The sequence below is a fragment of the Pipra filicauda genome, unplaced genomic scaffold (genome assembly GCF_003945595.2).
Source record: "Pipra filicauda isolate LSUMZ 115617 unplaced genomic scaffold, ASM394559v2 scaffold860_size64766_pilon, whole genome shotgun sequence".
NCBI classification, from domain to species: Eukaryota; Metazoa; Chordata; class Aves; order Passeriformes; family Pipridae; genus Pipra; species Pipra filicauda.
The window spans coordinates 1-20,171 of NW_024105043.1; the positions used below are offsets into that span (position 1 = coordinate 1).

The 20,171-nt window shown below is 41.5% G+C and overlaps 1 protein-coding gene and 1 long non-coding RNA gene across 2 annotated transcripts; both read left to right on the forward strand.

Moving 5' to 3' along the window:
* Positions 1-1,014: 1,014 nt before the first annotated feature.
* LOC120325159 lies at positions 1,015-4,282 on the forward strand. Its single transcript, XM_039390704.1, has 3 exons — positions 1,015-1,181; positions 2,866-3,245; positions 3,909-4,282. The coding sequence occupies exons 1-3, from the start codon at positions 1,015-1,017 to the stop codon at positions 4,280-4,282; spliced, it is 921 nt and encodes a 306-aa protein (XP_039246638.1).
* Positions 4,283-13,458: 9,176 nt separating this feature from the next.
* On the forward strand, positions 13,459-14,363 carry LOC120325160. The gene is made up of 2 exons (XR_005567039.1): positions 13,459-13,546; positions 14,128-14,363. It is a non-coding gene; the product is annotated as an uncharacterized LOC120325160 (long non-coding RNA).
* The last annotated feature ends 5,808 nt before the right edge of the window (positions 14,364-20,171 follow it).

Consider the following 20,171-nt stretch of genomic DNA (forward strand, 5'->3'; position numbering starts at 1 on the left):
AAATTTTTTATGGTCTCAGGTTGGAGCACGCTGCCTTATTACTGCTGGTGGGTATGGCTGTCTTGGACTCCGTTGGAGTTGGTTTTGGCCACTTTGCTAGATATATGGACACAGTTCTTAGCTAAATGGTGAACAGTAGAGTTGAAAGGTGATGCTTGTACAAAAGCTCGTTAACTCCTGATAGGAATCTGTACAATAACTTTATATATATGTATCTTTCTTGAAGAGTGGAAACAAGTTGAAGGCCTTGTTAGTGTGCTGGGAAAATTATGCCAATAATCTAGTTTGTATATTTAATTTTAATGCTTTGATTCTATTTTTTTTAAATAGGATATTCCGTTAATGGCAGTGTTGAGAACAGGCATCCTTTATAGTGGTGTTTGTTTACTTTAATTTGATGTTAGAATACCATATAATGTCAAATAATTTCTTGCAAAACCTTAGCCTGTCTTATGAAAGGTGAATTAAATTGTTTAAAATAATTCATTCTAATGAAAAGAATAGCTTGCCTGGAGACTAGCAGGATGTCTGTTTAAAGCTGCATATAGATTTTTGCTGTTCACACTGTTTTCCTGTTATTTGAAATTTATACTTACTTCTAGAAAGTCTTACTTGATAGAAAGTTGAAGTGTTTAGTTAAAATAGAAATGTGATTCACATCACAGTGTGATTTAAGGGAAGGAAAGTATATCATGTTCTGTAGAAATTTGTATTCCTATCAAAATACTGTTGCTTTATCAACTATTTTACTTTGTCTCATTATTCGTTACCAACTATGACAGCCAAAGGCAGGATCAACCAACTCTGTGAAAAGAGCCTGTTATTCTCCAGAATCCTCACCTGCATCACTGCTAAAACCAGTCAGCAGCAGAGGTTGGTCCCACTAGTACTGAATTAAGGGTTTCTCGGGGGGTTTTTTGTAAGGTTTTGAGTAGAGGAATTAAACCTGTTCTATATATATGGCAGGACAGTCATGTGAATCACCCTTGAAGCCTGCAATACATGATTATGTAGATGTTTCCAAAAAAGCAGTGTCTCCTGTCTGAAAGAAAAACAACTACATTAGAAGATGTTGAAGCGCTGTGCCGAAGTCCTGCCGTGTTTTTGGACCCTGAGGATGATCACGGGTCTGTTGGATCACCTTTTCCTTTGGAGAAAGGGAAAAGTTCTCTGGTAGTTAAGTAAGTAGAGCTGAACATGGCTGTGGTGTTACATCCCCTGTGTGCCCTCCACCTTAGGGTAAATCAACACAGTGGTTTCCATCGTTTATAAGTTTAGATTGTGAACTCATAAAAAATAATTCCAAGCTTTTTAGAAAAGTTCCATATCTGTTTTTAGGAAGGACAGAATTATTTTTTATTAAATATTCTGGTGATAAGTGCAGCACCCAAGTGTAGGAAGCCTGTCAGAATAGACTTGAACTCTTTGCAGAAAAGTTCACCAAAGCATCAGCTTCTTAAGTAGTCCAGACTTTTTCAGTGAATCCTATTGACAGTATTGACCTTAGAAGTTAACAAGGATTTGTTAGAAATGAACAGTCATCATTCTTCTCACTCTGAATAGACGAGTTTTTTATACGAAATCGAAAAACTTAAGCTGGGATCTCTATCTCCCCACTGGAAAATTTGAAGCCCAACTGCAATATTGGCCAGTGGTCCTTACCACAGTTCTGCTTTCCTGGAGGGCTGAGCCTGTAGGGTAGATCATAGAGATGGACTGACACTGATCCCATTGATTCCCATTGATGGAGTGAGATTGGGAAGACAGTGTACCTACAGTCTAGGAAACCTGACAATTTCTGAAGCACATTAGGACAAATTAGGAATTTGTCTTACTGAGCAGCCTTTACTTTGATCAAGAGTCACCATAAGACTCTGTATTGCTTTGGACACATGCTGCTGTGCTGGGAAGTACTACAGCTAGGCCGTGTTTCAGCAAATTACCAAGGGGAAACTCATTCCTAAGTGAGACACTGTCAGCAGGAGCATCTGTTCTTCCTCACAATACTTTATTGTGCACTCACAAGATTTATAGCAATATATCTGAATGCTGTTTTTCATACATAGATTATGTCTTGATGGTTGGAATACACCTACTGCAGCAAAGAACTGTGGAGGAGTTGAAAATTTGGAAGGACCTCAGACTGGGAGAGATGAGCAGGTTGTTCTTGTGCAAGGAACAGAACCTGTTGCTACATCTTCTGTGCAGAAAGAGAAGACTTTCTCTTCAGCTCTCTTAGCAGCTGTAGCAACAGGAACACTTTGACAGAGGTTTGTTTTGAGGCTTAATATGGAACATAATTTGCTATTAAAATAACTCTGGTCTGAATATCGGAACAACATCCTTTTGTCTATAAACAAAGTCTGGGAGCATGTTTTGTGATAGTCGACCATTACTTAAAAATGGCACTTGAGAAAGGGTTTGAATGGTTGTTTCAAAATTTTGTGTAGAATTTAACAGTGCTCTTGGTTTTGTCTGCCAGTAAAATGGTGTGTTGAATAATGTTTGTTGAATAGTGTTTCAGATAGACCCTGAGATGTTTTGATAGGTAGCCTAGAGGATTCAGGAAAACCTTATGTGATTTTGAAGTTTACAGTGAGCAAGCAGTCTTTTCTCAGAGCTAGTCTGGATCTGGCTGCTTACGTAGGAAATTGTCCAGTGTCTGTCCAGTTGACTGTCCAGCATCAGCAAGACGATGCAGGCCTTGTGCTCTTTTTGGAAGCTTGAAGAGCAATGAATGAATGCATTCTGAAGAATGTTCTGTACTGTGTTTAGGTGTTCTGGAATCACCACTAGATCTTAAAGATTGTAAGTCAATTTACCCCACTGCCCAAAATGATTTGTCATTGTCACTCCTTTCTGTAGATATTCAGCCTCGATATCACCTCCATCACCTCCTCCTATGAAAGATCAGGATATGGAAATCGAAAATGAATGTGAATTTTTAATTGATGACTCAGGTGGTGCCTCATTTACTTCTTGGATTTCAATACCCAGTAAGAAAAGAAAATCAAAAAAAGATGGCTCTGCAACTCCTGTTTCTAAATCTCAGCCCTCTGAACAGAAGAAGACACAGAGTAAGAAAGGCAAGAACAGGAAAGCACAGGTTGAAGCACTTACTAAACAGAAACTGAATAATCTGGATGCTGGAGCCTTTGACATCAAAAGAACGTCGAAACCGGATCCAATCTCTAACAGTGAAGGAAATGTCCTTAAATCTCAAAGCCAAAAGAGTACTCATACAGGTAAGTTCTTTAACAGCTCCTTAAACGTTTCCTTCCAGGTCATATTACTGGATTATTTTGTGGTGGTTTATTAGGAAATTATAATAAAGTAGATAGGAGACATTAATGGATTCCTTTTTGATGTTTCAGTTCCACAGTTAGATTTGGAAGTGTATGAGGCAGTGAGACAGAGTGTTTTCACTTTTCCCATCCTCTTTGCCCTTCCTGTTAGGATGTTAAAAATTAATTTAGTGGTGTCATCTTTCCTTATGAGCTGGTGTAGAAGGTAGGTACCCACATGGTAGGGTACGTAGGGTAGAAGGTAGGTAGGAAGGAGGTTAAGACACATGCTTCAAACTGAAGGGGATTAGGTTTTAGGAATTATTTGTGAAAAGGTTTGTAGCAGGAAACACTGAAAACTGGATAGCAAGCTAAATGTAACATTTCTGCTCCCTTTTTTTTCTGTTAGGAAATACTGGAAGTACACTAAAAAGGTTTTTTTATACACTCTAGTTTAGAGAAGGCCTTCTTTTAGCCTTCAGGAACAAACCTGGTTTTGTGATACCTTTTGTTTGTTTGTTTTCCTATTTTGAATTTTTGGTTTATTTTTAGGCATTCCGATATCAACATGTATCTGTTTAATGTAAAAAGATATTAATGTCCAAATGTTTTGTGTATTGATAGGAAAGACTAAAAAGGACGCACTTAGGCAAGACTCTCCAAACCAGAAAAAGAACACATCCTGGAAACCAGAAGCTGAAGAACTGATATTGTCATGGTCTGGATTGGAAAGAGAAACATGTCATGCAGAAAAATGTAAAACAAGGGTGCTGCCAAGTGAAGATTTGCCTATGCCCTCATCTGGGCATCAACAAGAGCAGACTGTGTCTCCAAAAAAGTCTCTCAAGTCTTCCAAGAATCTGCAGTCAGCTTCAAAAGCTTCTCAGCATTTAGATTTAGCTAAGAAAATGGCATTAAGTTCAAGGAAGGGGCTTAAAAAATCTGTCCAGAAAAGCAGTAGTAAAAAACCTCAGTTCAGACCTATGATTTCTAACTAGCAGTCATTTGCTTTAGTGTCTAATCACTGTAGACAGATGTTTAAAAGAAAAATAAAACCCAGACCACATGATCTGAAAAAAACTTAACTTTTATATATATGGTAGTGCTGTAATGTTCCTTTGACATTTAACATCTTTAAGCAGGTTTATTTTTTATTCTTTTGCAGTGGGCCTGTTCTAGAACATTGCAATAAATTTGATTCCAGAACTAAGTCTTGTGAACAGTATGATACATCATCAGGTAATGTTTAAAGTTGATATTTTCTTGCATTTTATGTATAAGCTTCTTATAAACTGTAACTGATGGTCCAGTAATTTCTGTTGTATTCAGCTTGTCCAGAACAAATGCGGATTTTATTGGCTGTGGTTACATTTCTGTCCAAGTAGGTGGTACGCTATGCCAGCTTTATGTTGTGTTAGCTTTGGAAGAACAAGCCCTCCAGGGTTTGGCATCAAGCCTACTGGGATAAAGTTATCGCTCCAAAATATTTTGAACACATTTTTCAGGCTCTGTTTGTACCAGTTTGATGTGTTGCCATGTGATGGTACTAAATGCAATCACTTCAGGCCACCCTGGACCAAAGTGTACAACCCGATGGCCTGTTCACCCAAGAATATTTTGGTTTGGGGTGTTTTGTTTGGTTGGTTTGGTTTGTGGTGTCTTTTTTTTTTTAAAAGTTTTGTTTGTTTGGTTTGGATTTTAAGTTTCACAACATGAGTTGTACGTGTTGTCATAATGAACATGAGCCTTGGAGATTAAAAAGTCATTTTGTTAGTATTTTAGAGCCAAAAGTGAATATGCGAATGTTATTAGTTCATGCAGTTCTTTCTTCAGAGACCTAATTTTGTGTGTGTTCTTGTAAGAAGTTTGTTCTAAAGCTAGGTTTGAGTGATATAAAGCTGATTGACCTTGCACTTTGTCATAATTTTCCAATGTGTATTTTATCAAGAGGGATAGGTCTGAGGAATATTTAAGTGAATATGTAGTTTTCATGTAATTTTCAAGCTAACTGATTGCATATACTGCTTATCTACATTGGGTTTCATACATGTTTGTAGCAAAATGTGTTAAGAGAGAACACTATCATTGGGACTTGTATTACACTTGGTTACTTTTAGTGGGTATATTGAATAAAAGTCAGGAATAGTAAATGCCTATGGTGGTGGTTTTTTGAATGTGTTTACAGAGACTTTTGATGACTTGAATTACAAAGTGAGAGATCCATTTTCAGACAACATAGCAAGGCATAAAATAGGTAAGATTATTTAAAATATCATAATGCAAGTGTGTAAATACAAATGTATTTCCAACTTGATGTAAAGTTTGCTGAAGGAGACTGGCATGCAGCTGCACACTTGTATTCCTTACAAATACTAAAATATATCTTACTGTATTCATATATGGCAGCTTAGACCACTTGAAAGTTGAGACTATGTAATAAGTACATCTGAAGATAAATATCTGAGAAATCTTGGAAATACGTGGTGTTTCTGTTGGCAGAAGTGCCATTCTTCTGGACCTCAGAAATGGGACATATGAATCTGGAAGAGGAGGAGCTGCGTATGCAGTCTCTTACTCTCCCCTTGCCATAACTAAGGCAGTGCCTTTCCACTGCTGCTAATGAAATCCCTCAGATTTAGGCTGGGTCCTTAGTCTTTGTCGAGAGCTTTGTCTTCACAGTTGTAGCATGTTTTCTGTCCTTGTGCTTGAGCTCCTAAGGTCCAGGTCTCAGTGATTCACTAAGATACATAGAACTAAGTATAATATAAAGTCAGTGTGGTGATTGTTTAAGAAAAAGGAGAGTGAAATAGTGATGTATGCAAAAGAGGGCTTTTGTCAATATTTGGATCCCATTTTCCTATCACGATAGCAATATCAGCTGGGAAGTGCTGACCCCCCCTTGTGATACAGCAAAACAGCAAAGGATACTTAATATTTTCCATCTCTGAATTTTCCTTTCATGTTTAATATGAATTGTGTCATCCTTCAAATTAGTAATGCCTTCCAACACACCTAACGTTCGTCGAACGAAAAGGATATGGCTGAGACCTCTGGAATATTGGAGAGGCGAGCGCATAAACTATACTATGAACTCTTCAGGTATTAGTTCCAAAATACCTATTTGCTTCCTTCTGATGGGGCAGTAAAGAAAAATCTGTGGGTTGATCTTGTGCCATGAGGACTTTGAGAGGCTTACTTTTGGGTAATTTTATTTTTTTAAGATTATTTATGGTCACTAGCTATTTAGTCACCTTTCCATGTAGTCCTTTTCATTCCTGATATTCCCTTGTCAGCTGAAAATAGCATCAGGAGAGTATGTTAAGTTACTTTGCCTTCACTGTTTAGAGAAGAACAGAACAGTTTCTCTATATTAGTAGGTTTATTATATCAGAGATTGTGTATGATACTGGAAAAAGAGACAATCTGCTGGATCATTCATTGGAGCATTTCTCTTTGTGTGAGGATTGTTTTCCAGAGGAGATACTCTAATATTTTATCCAGTCTCAGTGTTAAATTCCCTAAGTGAACAAATATATCTTGTTCTCTTGGATTTTTTCTGACCAATGCAGCCCAATATTTTGTCTTTTCTTAATTAATTATTTTGCTTGAGAATAGTATTTCTTTGCGTTCCTAAAACTGATATTTTTTCTTAAAAAATTGCTTTCATATCATGGCTTTCTGAAATGCTCTGTGACTGAAATTTGATAAATATTATTTTCAAAATATCTCAAGTTGCCTTAATAATGAAAAGCTTTTTGGTTTGTTCTTGTTTTCTAACGCTGTCTGAAAATTTCAACATCAAGGAAGTATATTCTCAGTTAAAATGCTTGTTGGTTGTTTAAGTTTTTAAGGTTACTGTGAGTTAGCAAGCTTTGTTTAACTTCCTTTTGTTTCAGGAGGGCTTGTGATTAGTGGATTAGTGCATCCAGAAACACAATCTCGCAGTAAGAATAGACAGAGGAAGGATCGTCACAAGCAGAAAGCCAACAAAACAAGTACGAACACAGACTTTTTCCCTTTTGATACTTAAAAACAAAGTTATCTGTAATCAAATACTCCATTGCTGTAAGATATTCCTCCTGTAACACTTGATTCTCTCTGTGGATGAAAATAATTTTATAACAAAATCTATTAACGTGATGTGGAAAAACCTGTTCTTACTTTGTCTGTAGCAATGCTGTATATTCTTGTTATAAAAACGTTAACTTTTCAGAAGAAAGGAAGAAATACAGAACATACCCAGAAGTGTTGTTGTGCCTTTAAAGCAGGGGTAGAAAAAAAATAAACTGTACTTCTGTTTGTGTTCAGATCGTGATGCTAATGTGCACAGTTAAGGTATAAAAACTTGTGGTCGTTTTACTGATACCTGTAATATCACATCTAAAAAAGCAGTATATGGTGTTAGTAGAGTCTCAAGCTTTTGTAGGTTAAATACAAAACCACAACATGGTAGGTGAAGAGGGAGCTTTAAGAACAGTGCATAAAATGGTTCAAAGTGGGCAATAAATCTGTGTTTAAACAAACAGGAAGAGGAAGCTTAACTAGAGCCTCTGTGGCCAGAAGATAATAAATATTTAGGTAGTGTTCAGAAAAGAGTCAAAATTCAAATGCTAAATTATTTTTGCTGTGCAATCTGGAAGATGTTTCAATGTTGGAGAACCTTTCTTTGTGGGGACTGTCTAGAACTGCTGTTTGAAACTGAAACATTTCTCAGTGAAGTTATAGAACTAATAAAACAAATACTAACAAGAACGGATAATGCCATATGGTCCTAACACAGTACTAAAACAAATCGGAGCTGAAAAAATAATCAGAGAAATAAGGAAGAAAATGGTCACTGTTGGTAAAAATATCTGATTTTCTAGAGTGTTTCCTGTGAATTTTATCCCTTAAGTCAAGAAGAAAGTGGTAGGACTAGAGAAGGTTCAGGGAAAGCTCATCAAAGACATGAGAGGACTTCTGTGCAGAAGCAACTACGTAGTGAAGACTCCTCAGCCCTCAGGGGAGTTCTGTGGTGGCCTGAGAAAGACCTATAAAATCACAAGTGGTGTGGAGAAGAGAAATAGGAATAAATTGTTTTATTGGCTTTTTTTTTATATGTTTGTTTTTAAACACAAGAACTAGAAGGTGTGGCAGGAAGATATGGAGAGCTGAGTTCTTTAGCAGAATAAGGTGGCCATTTTCACTATGTGCTACTTGCCCCATAATATTGTGGACAAAAATATTTGTGTAGATTCCAGACGAGATCTAGATACATTAACAGGAGACTTAACTGTCTAAATATGTATGAGTTCCAGGTTAGAGGTGGGAAGTATTCCATGGAAGTGCCGTTGCTCTGTTATGGCATTTTTGGGGATGGAAGGAGTACCTGCTTTTGGCCACTGATGGGAGACAGAATCCTGGTCTAGATCAATCAAGTACAGTTTACGTTGTAATATAAATAATTTGCAGGGCGTGTGAACCTGAGCTGGTAGTGACTGTTTATGTTGTATCTTACAAGAGCTATTGGTTGCTTTGGGTGCATTTGAACTGTCTTCCAGAAGTGATCGATTTCCTCTCTAACAGACATCCATCCTCAGATCCTTTGCTCACATCCTTCAGTTTTAGTGATGCGTATATAGGGACTGTCAGCTGAGTAAAATTTCTAGCACGAATTCTCAAATCTTATTGATACAATAAAAATTCTGTTGTTATAGCTATAGAGTTACACCTGATGCTGCTTCTCTTTATCCAGAGATGGTTATGTTGGAACAGAGCTGTTCAAACACAGCAACTTTCTTCCTACCTCTGACTGTCTTGGTGTAAGGGTATTTAAGCAGCCATGAGTGCCTACAAAGCGCAACAGCTTGCCTTTAACATGCTGCTTCTGGTTGCATTTAAAGAAATTTCCTGTGCGTTGTAGAGCTAAAATTGTCTGCTTATGAGAATTCTGCAAGAGAGCTTTGGGATATTCTGTTGTGAATATTTTCTAGCATCTATTTTCTGTTTGAAAAGCGTAGAGTTGTCATTGATTCTTAGGATATTTCCTGCTCTGGAAAAATCCTTTTTATTATATCTTTTTTATTATAGAAATAGTTCTCAGATTTACAACATACAGTGAGATTCCTGTAATGGTATTTCTTGAGAAAAGGAAAATTGGACATGCGCTTAGTCTTTAGAATGCTTTATCTCTTAAATCTCCTTTATCAGCAATAGGTAAAAGCAAAAAAACTTAGTCTTCATCCTGTATTTTATATCCTCTCAGCATCTGTTGCTAGAAAAGCACTTCTCTGAAAATACAGATACTTCTGAATAAATACTGTTGTTAATAGCACAGGATAAATAGTTGGCAAATTTCTTAGGATTTAGAGAGCCTTCATCTATTACACACAGAAATGATTTCAATGAAAATTACATTTTCAAGGAATTGTTACGGATGGTTTCCTTTTATTTAAATGAAGTGTATTCAGTCTGTTTAGTTCACTTATTAAAACAAGTTTAAGTACTTAACATGTGACATTAGAATTGTGGAAAAGTTGTAGTTCAATAAGTTTTTAAAATGCATAGTGATAATTTCTCTGATTTTGTTTTGGTTTCTTTGTTTCCTCAAATAGAAGAGAGATACCTGCAAGTTTGGATAACAACCTAGTTGATACTTCTAAGCCAACCGTTGTACTGGACCCAGAAACAAATGAGGAGGTAGTTCTAGGTGAGTTGAAGGATGTGGCCAAGGGACTTTGTGAATTATATAAGCTGTGTTTAGAATGATAAGAAAAAAATTGTTCATGCCACATTGGGAATAAAACGGTAAACTATTGAAATATTCATTGCTCTTCTGGAGAAAGTTCTGAGGAAAACAAAAAAGTGTCTTGATTTTTCAGCTAAATATTGAATATAGCTTTTGAAGGTGTTGCACTAAAACAACATGTAATGCATTGAGCAAATAACAAGACTAATTATATGATAGCATTAATGCTAATCTCCTGGACTTTTTTGTAGAATGTGTTAACACTGAAAGCAGTCACGCTTGCTCCTTCAAAGACGAAGCGGTAGAAATATACAAAAATCTGTTTTTGCAACTGGTAAATTGATTTTGAAACCACTTAAGGAAAAGGGACACCAGTTTGTCCACATGGATACAATAGTAAGTGTGCTTTTTTCTTATTTTTATAAAACTGACTGTGTAAAAAGGAGATCTTAGTGTGGTTGGAAGGAACATATGAAACTGATGGGTTTTCCAGGGGCTTTCCCTCCCTTAATGCACATAAATGTTAATGAATCATTTGCTAGAGGTACTTTGCATGCACATTGCCCTCTGTGTCATACTAAATCTTTATGTCTATGTGAACTTACTGTCTAGATCTTGCAGGCAAGACAGAAGTATCAAATAAATAAGATGACCCCATCCCCCTTTTGAGGTGTGCATCTTATTTTTCAGCAGTGTGGGGGAAAAAAGGGATTGCAGTTCTGCCAGCTTATTTTGGTTTTGTCATGGTTTGAATCTTGTTTTCCCCCAGAGGCTAAAAAAAGTGGTAGACCCCAAGGGGTGGAAACCCTTGGAAGTTTTGAAGTTCTGCCCAATGGGCGCGCCTGCAAAAATGTAAACATACCACAACCACACCGGAAAGGAGAGTTGTAAGTTTGGTTGTTTAGGAGAGGTGGCCATGTAGTAGAGCCACGAGGAAGGGGCTCTAAGCCCCTTGGGCTCTCTGGGCCTCCCAGCCCCTGGCTGGGGGGCTGCGGGGACCTGGAACAGCATAAAGCTGGGCTAGGTGCCTGTAGTTATGCCGGGAGATGTTTTCTCCATGGGCGCAGAGCAGCAGCTGACACTGACCAGAGAAACGGTGGTAGAGAGCCAGAGATAAGAACCTGAGCTGAAGGAGCAGCAGAAGCAACATGCAGCACCAGAGAAAGGACTCCTGGAAGGAGAGCCGGGAAAAAGAGAGCCAGCAGAGAGACAGAGTTTGGGGTAAGACTGTACCAGCCCCCCAAAACTCCCTTGAGACCCCTCTTGGAGAAGAGGGACATGGACTCCTATTTTGGAGAGCAGTTTTGGACATGCAGCACTAGAGAGAGAGAGGAGCTGAGAAGCTCAGAGACGTCCCGGAGCTGGACCGGGACGGCCAGATGGAATGCGGGGGGAGTTGACCTTGGCTCCCCCCTTGCACTGCTGCCACGGTGGCAGCCTGAGAGGCAGGGCACAGAGATCCTGCAAGAGATACCAGACCGTCACGAAGACCCCCCTGTGTCTTCGTGATATGACGTGGTGATACGACCTTGTCTGGGGTTACGAAGCCCACGGAAGACCCCTTTGCCTGCATCAAGGGGGCCAAGGGAGCGAGCTTGGATATCTCCCTCATGAGTGCTGGCAGAAAGCCAGCTATCAGCTGCTGCATGTGGGGAAGACAGACAGAACCTGCTGCCTTAGAAGATGCTGCTGCTTAAGGACTGGAAGGGATCTGTCCTTCTTTCTCTCCTGGACTTTTATTTGGAGGGGAGAGGAGATCTGATCCATTGTAAATACTATATGTCATGGTAGAGATAGTTATGATTGTGTGTATAATGTGATATGATATTTATTTGTACAGTCATTGTAATATATTCCCTTTCCCCCACTTTGAGTCTGGCGTGTTTTGTCTGGAAAAGCCCATCTCACATTAGGTTGAGATGTGGGAGGGGGATGGAGCTAGGGAATTGGATTTTGGGACTATCTCAAACCATGACAGGTTTTTATCTTTGTTACAACATGTGTGCAAATGTTTTCTTGGATAACTTTCTTAAATGTTTGCAAAGGAAGCATTGCTAATCTTAGAATCCCTTGGCTTTCATTAAGGCTTTCCATATTATCCGTGGCAAAATTATTGTTACATTACATAAGACATCATATTATCTGACTACAGGAGACTCCTTCTATGTTCCTCCAGGTGAGTACATGTGTCTAAAACCAATTTGTTGGAGGTGGTTGAGACTGAATTAGCGTGCTAGGAGTCAAAACCAAACTTAGTGACTGAAAGAGAGATGTAATAGAGAGTGGGAAGGTATAGGGCCATCACTTAGGCACCATGCCATACGCCGATTTTGTATTGGCAGGCTAGTCCAGGCATTCACCTGCTCTTACATCTTCATTCCTCTTGCCAGTGGGAATGCAGTTTGGCACCAGCTGGTTTTGGCACAGAGGTCTAGCATGGCAGCACATGCCCACTGCTGCAGATGTGGGTGTGGATGTAAGTGCCCTCTCACACCCTGTTGCTGCTTGACTATTCAGGTAAATGCCAGGACAAAATAATCTTCCTGGGCTTTGATGTTTCTGCGGTGTCTAAGAGGGAGTCTAGACTGAATGAGTTGCAAAGCTTGGGTGGCCCCTCAGGATCAGCTTCATACACTTCTCTTGGAGATGGAGCTGAGACCTGCCAAGCTTATTTGATATATCCTTCCATATGGAACTGCCCTGTCTACATAGTTCAGAACCTTTTATCTCTGTTCTGTCTTACCCACTGCCATGGGTGGGAGTGTGTATTTCTAAAGCATGTTAGAGTATTTGTGTACACCCTTGGCATCCTCACTGTTGTGGTAGCTGTGGAGAGGTCAAGAGGTACAGAAAAGATCAGGAGACAGAAGCTCGTATGTGGCGAAAGAGAGCTTACCTGTATCCAGTGCAACTGGATACAGGTGGTCCTGCTTGAGCAAAGTGTTGGACCAAATGCCTTCCAGAGCTTCTCTCCAATCTCAGCCATCCTGTGAAGTCGGAGACTCCCATGCTGTGGAAGCTGCTCTTCTAGAAGTATAGTTCATGCTTGTACTGGGAAGACCCTGATGCTTTACACCTCAACTGGAAAGCAGCCTTTTCCATGTTGCACAGCAGGCCATCCGTGTGGGGTGTGCCAGAGCGCTTGGCTGCTGGTGAATGGCCACTGCTATCCATTTCTTCACAGTAAAGGACAAAAGGTGCATGCTGAGTTGTTGCTGCAGCTGTCAGCTTTGACTTCCCCTTTCTGGTCTTTGCCCTGAGGAGTCTCTCTAAGGCAGACACATACCTGGGTTTGATGAGAAGTCCACTGCTCAGTTTGAGCGAATTAGCTAACAATCTTCTGCACGTAACATTTTACAAAAATGTATTTTGATAGTGTTATTTCCACTTAAAATTTTTAACAGCAGTCTTCATTCTGTGCGGGCTTTAAACCAGCTTGAAATTTGGCATCTTTTGCAGTCCAGGCTATCAAGTGGCTGCTTTTCCCATATAACTCTACATGTGGAGTAGCAGTCCTCAGCTGTGACTTGGTGTGGTGAGTTGCATCAGACGTTATTATTCTCTCAGCAACAGTTTTAATTCTTGGATATTTTCCCAACTGTAAGCAGTTTTGCGTGACCTTTGGGGCTGTGGACCAGAGATTGGGGACGGTTTGGGTAAACCTGAGTTTAAATGAATTAAAATACACACAAGATTTCTATAAAAATAACATGAAACTCATATGTACGCTAAATACTGAGGCCTCTAAGTCCTTCACAGAATACAGCTTTTTGAATTAGAAATAGCATAAGAAAATACATGCAGAGCAAGTGTCAATGCCACAACCAGGTGTGATTTTGAGAGCTTCAAATTTTGCACAGATGAACACATTTGTCAGAGACCACTGTTAGTTAAATTAAATTAGGCTAATGTGCTCTTTTGAGCATAATTGAAATTATACTAATATTTTTATTGATTTGGCACCGAAGTAGGTGAATGCTCTGATGTCCTTGCTGCTGTGAGTACAATTTGCTGTTGTTCACTTTACTGTCTGGTAATTCCCCACTATTATGGCACAGATAGGCCTATTTTTAACTGTGTTCATTTGAACGAATTTCTGTTCTTTTTATAATTTAGACCAAAAGCAAGAAATACATTGTTGGATACCTCTTCCCCATAATTTTACCTGCAAATTGAAGATCATATAATGCAAAGGAATTCTGAAGAACACTGAAGGTTTTCATCTGACACTCCAGTTTTAGGGGCAGGTTGTTTCATTGATCTTAAAGATCTTTCTTCTGTGTAAATAGTAAATACATCGCTTGTTGCAAATTATTTTTTCCTTTGTATCAATAAATATTAAGTAATGCAAATCAGTTTTGATCTCTTTGATTTTAAATAACTTTAGAATTGATTTTCTAGCTTTCCATGTGGTTTTGAAAATGCAGGTAGTTGTATGAGTTTTACTTGTAAATATTTATAGCTAATGTAAGTTATCTTGAGTGGCTTCAAAAATGCCACCAAATGAAATTTTTCATCTGTTTCTTTGGAGTTGTTTAAACTTCATGGTATTAAACAAACCTAAGATATCTTTGCAGTTTCATGGAATCAAAGGGGGGAAAAAAAGAATTAAACCCAATGACCAGAAACCATTGGATCGAACATTTCTTTAATATGTCAGCTGGGGATACATGGGGTACTCTACCATGCATGGATCAAAGATCTAGTATAAATTTCGGAATATAAATACAGTGACGCTTGAAAGACCCCTTCCCCTTCAACAGCAGTGAAGAATTAGGTGATGATTTTGAGGTCAAATAGCATCTTGGGTTTTATTAGTGCAGCAAGACTGCCATCTAGTGTCCATTTCTTCGGGGGGGGGCAGTCATGTTCGGAGAGTGGTCTTCTGGCTAATCAGGCCTCGTAGCATTTCTGCACAGAAAGCTCTCACTGTTCAAGGAGGCCCCAGGTTGACAAACCAACTGCACCACAAAGCCAGAGCTTCCAGGCTTTCTTTCCTGCCGATAAGGGCTGTCATTTCCTGTTTTCAGAACTGCCTCCCAACTGCCAGACCAACTCCTAAAATTGCATATAAACAAGGATTCCTCCCACACCAAAGGTGCCGGCACAGAAATCTTTTGCTGCTCCTGGACTCCCCAGGTTGACAAATCAACTCCACGACAAAGCCGAAGATTGCTGGCTTTCTTTCCTGGCGATAAGGGCTATTGTTTCCTGTTTTCAGCGCTGCCTCCCAACTGCCAGACCAACTCCCAAACTTGCATACGGACGAAGATTCCTCCCACACCAAAGATGCCAGCACAGAAAGCTCTTGCTCCCCAGGGAGTGTCCAGGGTGAAAAACCAACTGCACCACAAAGCCAAAGCTTTTAGGCTTTCTTTCCTGGCGATAAGGGCTGCCATTTCCTGTTTTCATCCCTACCTCTTAACTGACATATCGACCCCCAAAATTGCATACAAACAAAGATTCATCACACAGCTAAGGTGCCAGTACAGAAAGCTCTTGTTCCACATGGAGTCTCCATGCTGACAAACCAACTGCACCACAAAGCCAAAACTTGCAGGCTTTCTTTCCTGGGGATAAGGGCTGTTGTTTCCTGTTTTCAGACGTGCCTCACAACTGACAGCCCGACTCCAAAAACTGCATATAAACAAAGACTCCTCCCACACCAAAGAGGCCAGCACAGAAAGCTCTTGCTGCCCATGGAGTGCCCAGAATGACACACAAGCTGCACCACAAAGCCAAAACTTGCTGACTTTCTTTCCTGGCGATAAAGGCACTTTATTTCCTGTTTTCAGACCCACCTCCCAAGTAACAGCCCGACTCCCAAAATTTCATAAAAATAAAGATTCCTCCCACACCAAAGGTGCCGGCACAGAAAGATCTTGCTGCTCACGGATGCTCCAGGCTGACACACCAACTGCACCACAAAGCCAAAGCTTCCAGATTTCTCTTTTGCTGGCGTGGGGAGACTCCTGCATTTTCGTCCAGGGTACAATATTTTGACAATTTTTGAGGAGCACGAGAGGCATAATATCCCTCCGGGCTCAGCACGCCGGGTCAGCCTCTCTGCAACCTCCGTGAGGAGATCTCTTCTGTGTCCCTCCTCCTGCTCCTCTTGCTCAGAGGACCAGGGAACAGCCTGTCACATCTGAACTGGATGTGCTGGAAGCAACACATCTGCAGCAGGTGGAGGGGTACTCCGAGGCGGGACTTCATGGTATTAAACAAACCCTAAAAGATATATTTTTAATTTCATGGAATCAAAGGGGGAAAAAAAAAGAATTTAATCCAATGACCAGAACTATTGGCTTGAACATTTTTTAATATGTCAGCTGGGGATACATGGGGTACTCTGCCATGCATGGATCAAAGATCTAGTATAAATTTCGGAATATAAATACAGTGACGCTTGAAAGACCCCTTCCCCTTTCACCAACAGTGGAGAATTAGGTGATGATTTTGAGGTCAAATAGCATCTTGGGTTGTATTCGTGGAGCAATACTGCCATTTGGCGTCCACTTATTCGGGGGGGCAGTCATGTTCAGAGAGTGGTCTTCTCGCTAATCAGGCCTCGTATCGTCTCATATCTTATCTCTATCCGACCTCTAACTCCTAAATTAAATGTTCTAGGACCAACTAAGACATGTGTCTTAGAAGTTCCCGTTTATTTAAACAATATTTAATTGACTTCCTGAATGTGCCTGAGTGTGTCTGAGTGTGTCTGAGTGTGTCTGGGTGTGTGTGACTGTTTTTAATTTTGTCTGAGTGTGTTTAAGTGTGTCTGTCTGTGTGTGTGTCTGAGTGCGTCTGAACGTGTGTGAGGGAGTGTGTCTGGGTGTGTGAGGGTGTGTATCTGAGTGTGCGAGTGTGTTTGCAGTTGTGTCTGAGCATGTGCGAGTGTGCCTGAGTGTTTCTGAGTGTGTCCGAGTGTGTCTGAGTATGTCTGAGTGTGTCTGAGTTTGTGTGAGTGTGTGTAAGTGTGTCTGTGTGTGTCTGGGTTTACCTGAGTGTGTCTGAGTGTGTTGGAGTGTATCTGAGTTTGTCTGGGTGTGTCTGAGTGTGTCTCAGTGTGCATGCGTGTGCCTGAATATGCCTGGTCTGATTGTTTATCAGTGTTTGCAGTTGTGTCTGAGTTTTTGCAATTGTGTCCAAGTGTGTCTGAGTGAGTCTGAGTGTGCCTGACTGTGTTTGAGAGTGTGAGAGTGTGTCAGATTGTGTCTGAGCATGAGGGAATGTTTCTGTGTTTGTGCGACTGTGTCTAAGTGTGTCTGAGGGCGCCTCTGTGTTTACAGTTTTGTCTGACGGTGTGTGAGAGTGTCTGAGTGTTTCTGTCTGAGTGGGTCTGAGTATGTGCAAATGTTTCTATATCCGGATGTGTGGGAGTGTACTTGAGTGTGTCTGAGTGTGTCTCAGTGTGTTTGAGTGTGCTCAATGGTGTCTGAGTGTGTGCTTGTCTGTCTGTGCATCTCTCAGTGTGCCGTAGTGTGTCTGAGCGTGTCTGTGTGTGTGAGTGTGTGTGAGTTTGTACCAGTGTGTCTGTCTGGGTTTGCCTGAGTGTGTCTTTGTCGGAGCGTATATGAATGTGTCTGGGTGTGGGCGAGTGTGCCTGTCTGAGCGTATCTGAGTGTGAGGGAATGTGTTAGGGTGTTTTCAGGAATGTGTATAAGTGTGTCTGCGTGTGCGAGTGTGTTCGCAGTTGTTTCTGAGTGTATGCGAGTGTGTCCAAGTGTGCCTGAGTGTGTCTGAATGTGTCTTAGTGTGTCTGGCTTTGTGAGAGTGTTTCTGAGCGTGTCTGAAAATATCTGTGTGTGTGCGAATGTGTCTGGGTGTCTGGAGTGTGTCTAAGTGTGCGTGAGTGTGTCTGAGAGTGTGTGAGTGTTTCTGAGTGTTTCTGAATGTGTCCGGATGTGTTTGAGTGTGCGTGAGTGTGTCTGGTGTACCTGAGTGTTTCTGAGGGTGTCAGAGTGTATCTGAATGTGTCTCGGTGTGTCTCAGTGTGCGTGAGTGTACCTGAGCATATAGTTATGGGTCTGATCCTTTGGCAGTGTTTGCAAGTGTGTCTGAGTGTATGCGATTGTGTCTGAGTGTGTCTAAGTGTGCCTGGCTTTGTGAGAGTGTGTCTGAGTGTGTCTGAGAATATCTATGTGTGTGCAAATATCTCGGGGTCTGTGGGAGTGTGTCTGAGTGTGCCTGAATGTGTCTGAGAGTATGTGAGTGTTTCTGAGTGTGTCTGAATGTGTGTGAATGTTTTTGAGTGTGTCTGGATTTGTGGGAGTGTGCTTGAGTGTGTTTGAGTGTGTCTGAGTGTGTTTGACTGTGCTCAAGTGTGTCTGAGTGTGTGCGAGTGTGTCTGAGCATCTCTCGGTGTGCCTGAGTGTGTCTGAGTGTGTCTGGGTGTGTGGGACAGTGCTTGAGTGTGTCTGAGTGTGTCTGAGTGTGAGCTAGTGTGTTTGAATTTGTGTCTGAGCAGGTTCGAGTGTGTCTGAGTTTGTCTGAGTGTGTGTGAGTGTGTGTGAGTGTGTGTGAGAATATCTGTGTGCGTGCCAATGTGTCTGGGTGTGTGCGAGTGTGTCTGAGTCTGCCTGTGTCTGAGTGTCTTTGAGTGTGCTCAAGTGTGTCTGAGTGTGTGCGAGTGTGTCTGAGCGTTTCTCAGGGTGTCTGAGTGTGTCTGAGTGTGTCTGAGCATATCTGAGTGTGAGCGAATGTGTCTGGGTGTGTGCGAGTGTGTCTGAGTCTGCCTGTGTCTGAGTGTCTTTGAGTGTGCTCAAGTGTGTCTGAGCGTGTGCGAGTGTGTCTGAGCGTTTCTCAGTGTGTCTGAGTGTGTCTGAGCATATCTGAGTGTGAGCGAATGTGTCTGGGTGTGTGCGCGTGTGTCTGTGTCTGAGTGTGCGAGTGTTTGCAGTTGTTTCTGAGCGTATGCGAGTGTGTCTCAGTGTTTTTGAGTGTGTCTGAGCATGTCTGAGTGTGTCTCAGTGTGTCTGAGTGTGTGTGAGTGTGTGCAAGTGTGTCTAAGCGTGTCGGAGTGTATCTCAGTGTATCTGGGTGTGTGAGGGTGTGTCTCAGTGTGCGTGAGTGTGCCTGAGCATACATTTATGGGTCTGACTGTTTGACAGTGTTTGCAGGTGTGTCTGAGTGTATGCTATTGTGTCTAAGCGTGTCTGAGTGTTTCTGAGTGTGTCTGAGTGTGTCTAAGTGTGTCTGGCTTTGTGAGAAAGTGCCTGAGTGTGTCTGAAAATATCTGTGTATGTGCGTGTCGGAGTGTATCTCTGGCAGGAGTGACGTGTGAGTTTCTTGTCCCACTGCAGGCATTACTGCTCAGATCCAGGGTTGCCTGGCATCTCCCCCCAGGCAGCCCTGAGCATTTCCTTTGCTTCATCTTGTCTTTTTCCTTTTTCTCTGCTCACAACTTACTGCCACTGACCATCCCTGTATCTCCCCCTGCAAAAAGCCCGTGTCTGTTTGCCCTTCCCTCCCTGGCCCCACTTGGCATCACAGGAACATGCACCTTGGGGAGCAAGATCATCCAACAAGCGCTTCATTAATAGTCTGTAGTGCCCTGCAGTGCCTCGGGCTGTTCCCTTGCCAGAGGCACCCCAGGCCAAGGTGAGCCCCCTGCACACACATATTGACAGCTGCCCCAGAGAGCCTCAGTGCTGGGAACTCTGAAAAACTCTGGGATTCGGCACATGGAAAGCTCCCAGGGCTTTACAGGGAAAAATGATCAGTCCTTTACTGGGCCAGAATGGCCCCAGAGCTGAGGGCACAGTGGGCTCTGCTCAGCCACCTGAGGAGCAGGGCTGGGGTGTTATGAGGGAGGCCAGACAAGCCAGAGGTGCTGCTGCCCTTGAATTAGAGTAGCTGCAGCAGGGCCAGTGGAGCCACCCAAAGCACAGATTGTCACGCCCTAGACCCGGTTCTGCTGTGGCCACATCTGGACTGGTGTGCCTGGGTGTGGGGTTCCCTATTCTGGAATAATGAGAAGGAACTGGAGAGGCTCTGGAGGACTGACAGGAGGGGGTTTGGGGCCTGTGTGGAGAAGCTGAGGGACATGGGCTGCTGTACCTTTCGAAAAGGAGGCCCAAGGCTCTGCAGGAGTATCTGGTACTGCTGGAAGAACAGTTTGAGAGATAATGGAGTTTTTATTGGTACTGGAAAGAGAA

Coding starts and splice junctions, on each gene's coding strand:
- LOC120325159 (XM_039390704.1), top strand. CDS start 1,015: ATGTTTCCAAAAAAGCAGTGTCTCCTGTCTGAAAGAAAAACAACTACA. Junction 1,182..2,865: donor AAAAGTTCTCTGGTAGTTAA/GTAAGTAGAGCT, acceptor TCCTTTCTGTAG/ATATTCAGCCTCGATATCAC. Junction 3,246..3,908: donor CCAAAAGAGTACTCATACAG/GTAAGTTCTTTA, acceptor GTGTATTGATAG/GAAAGACTAAAAAGGACGCA.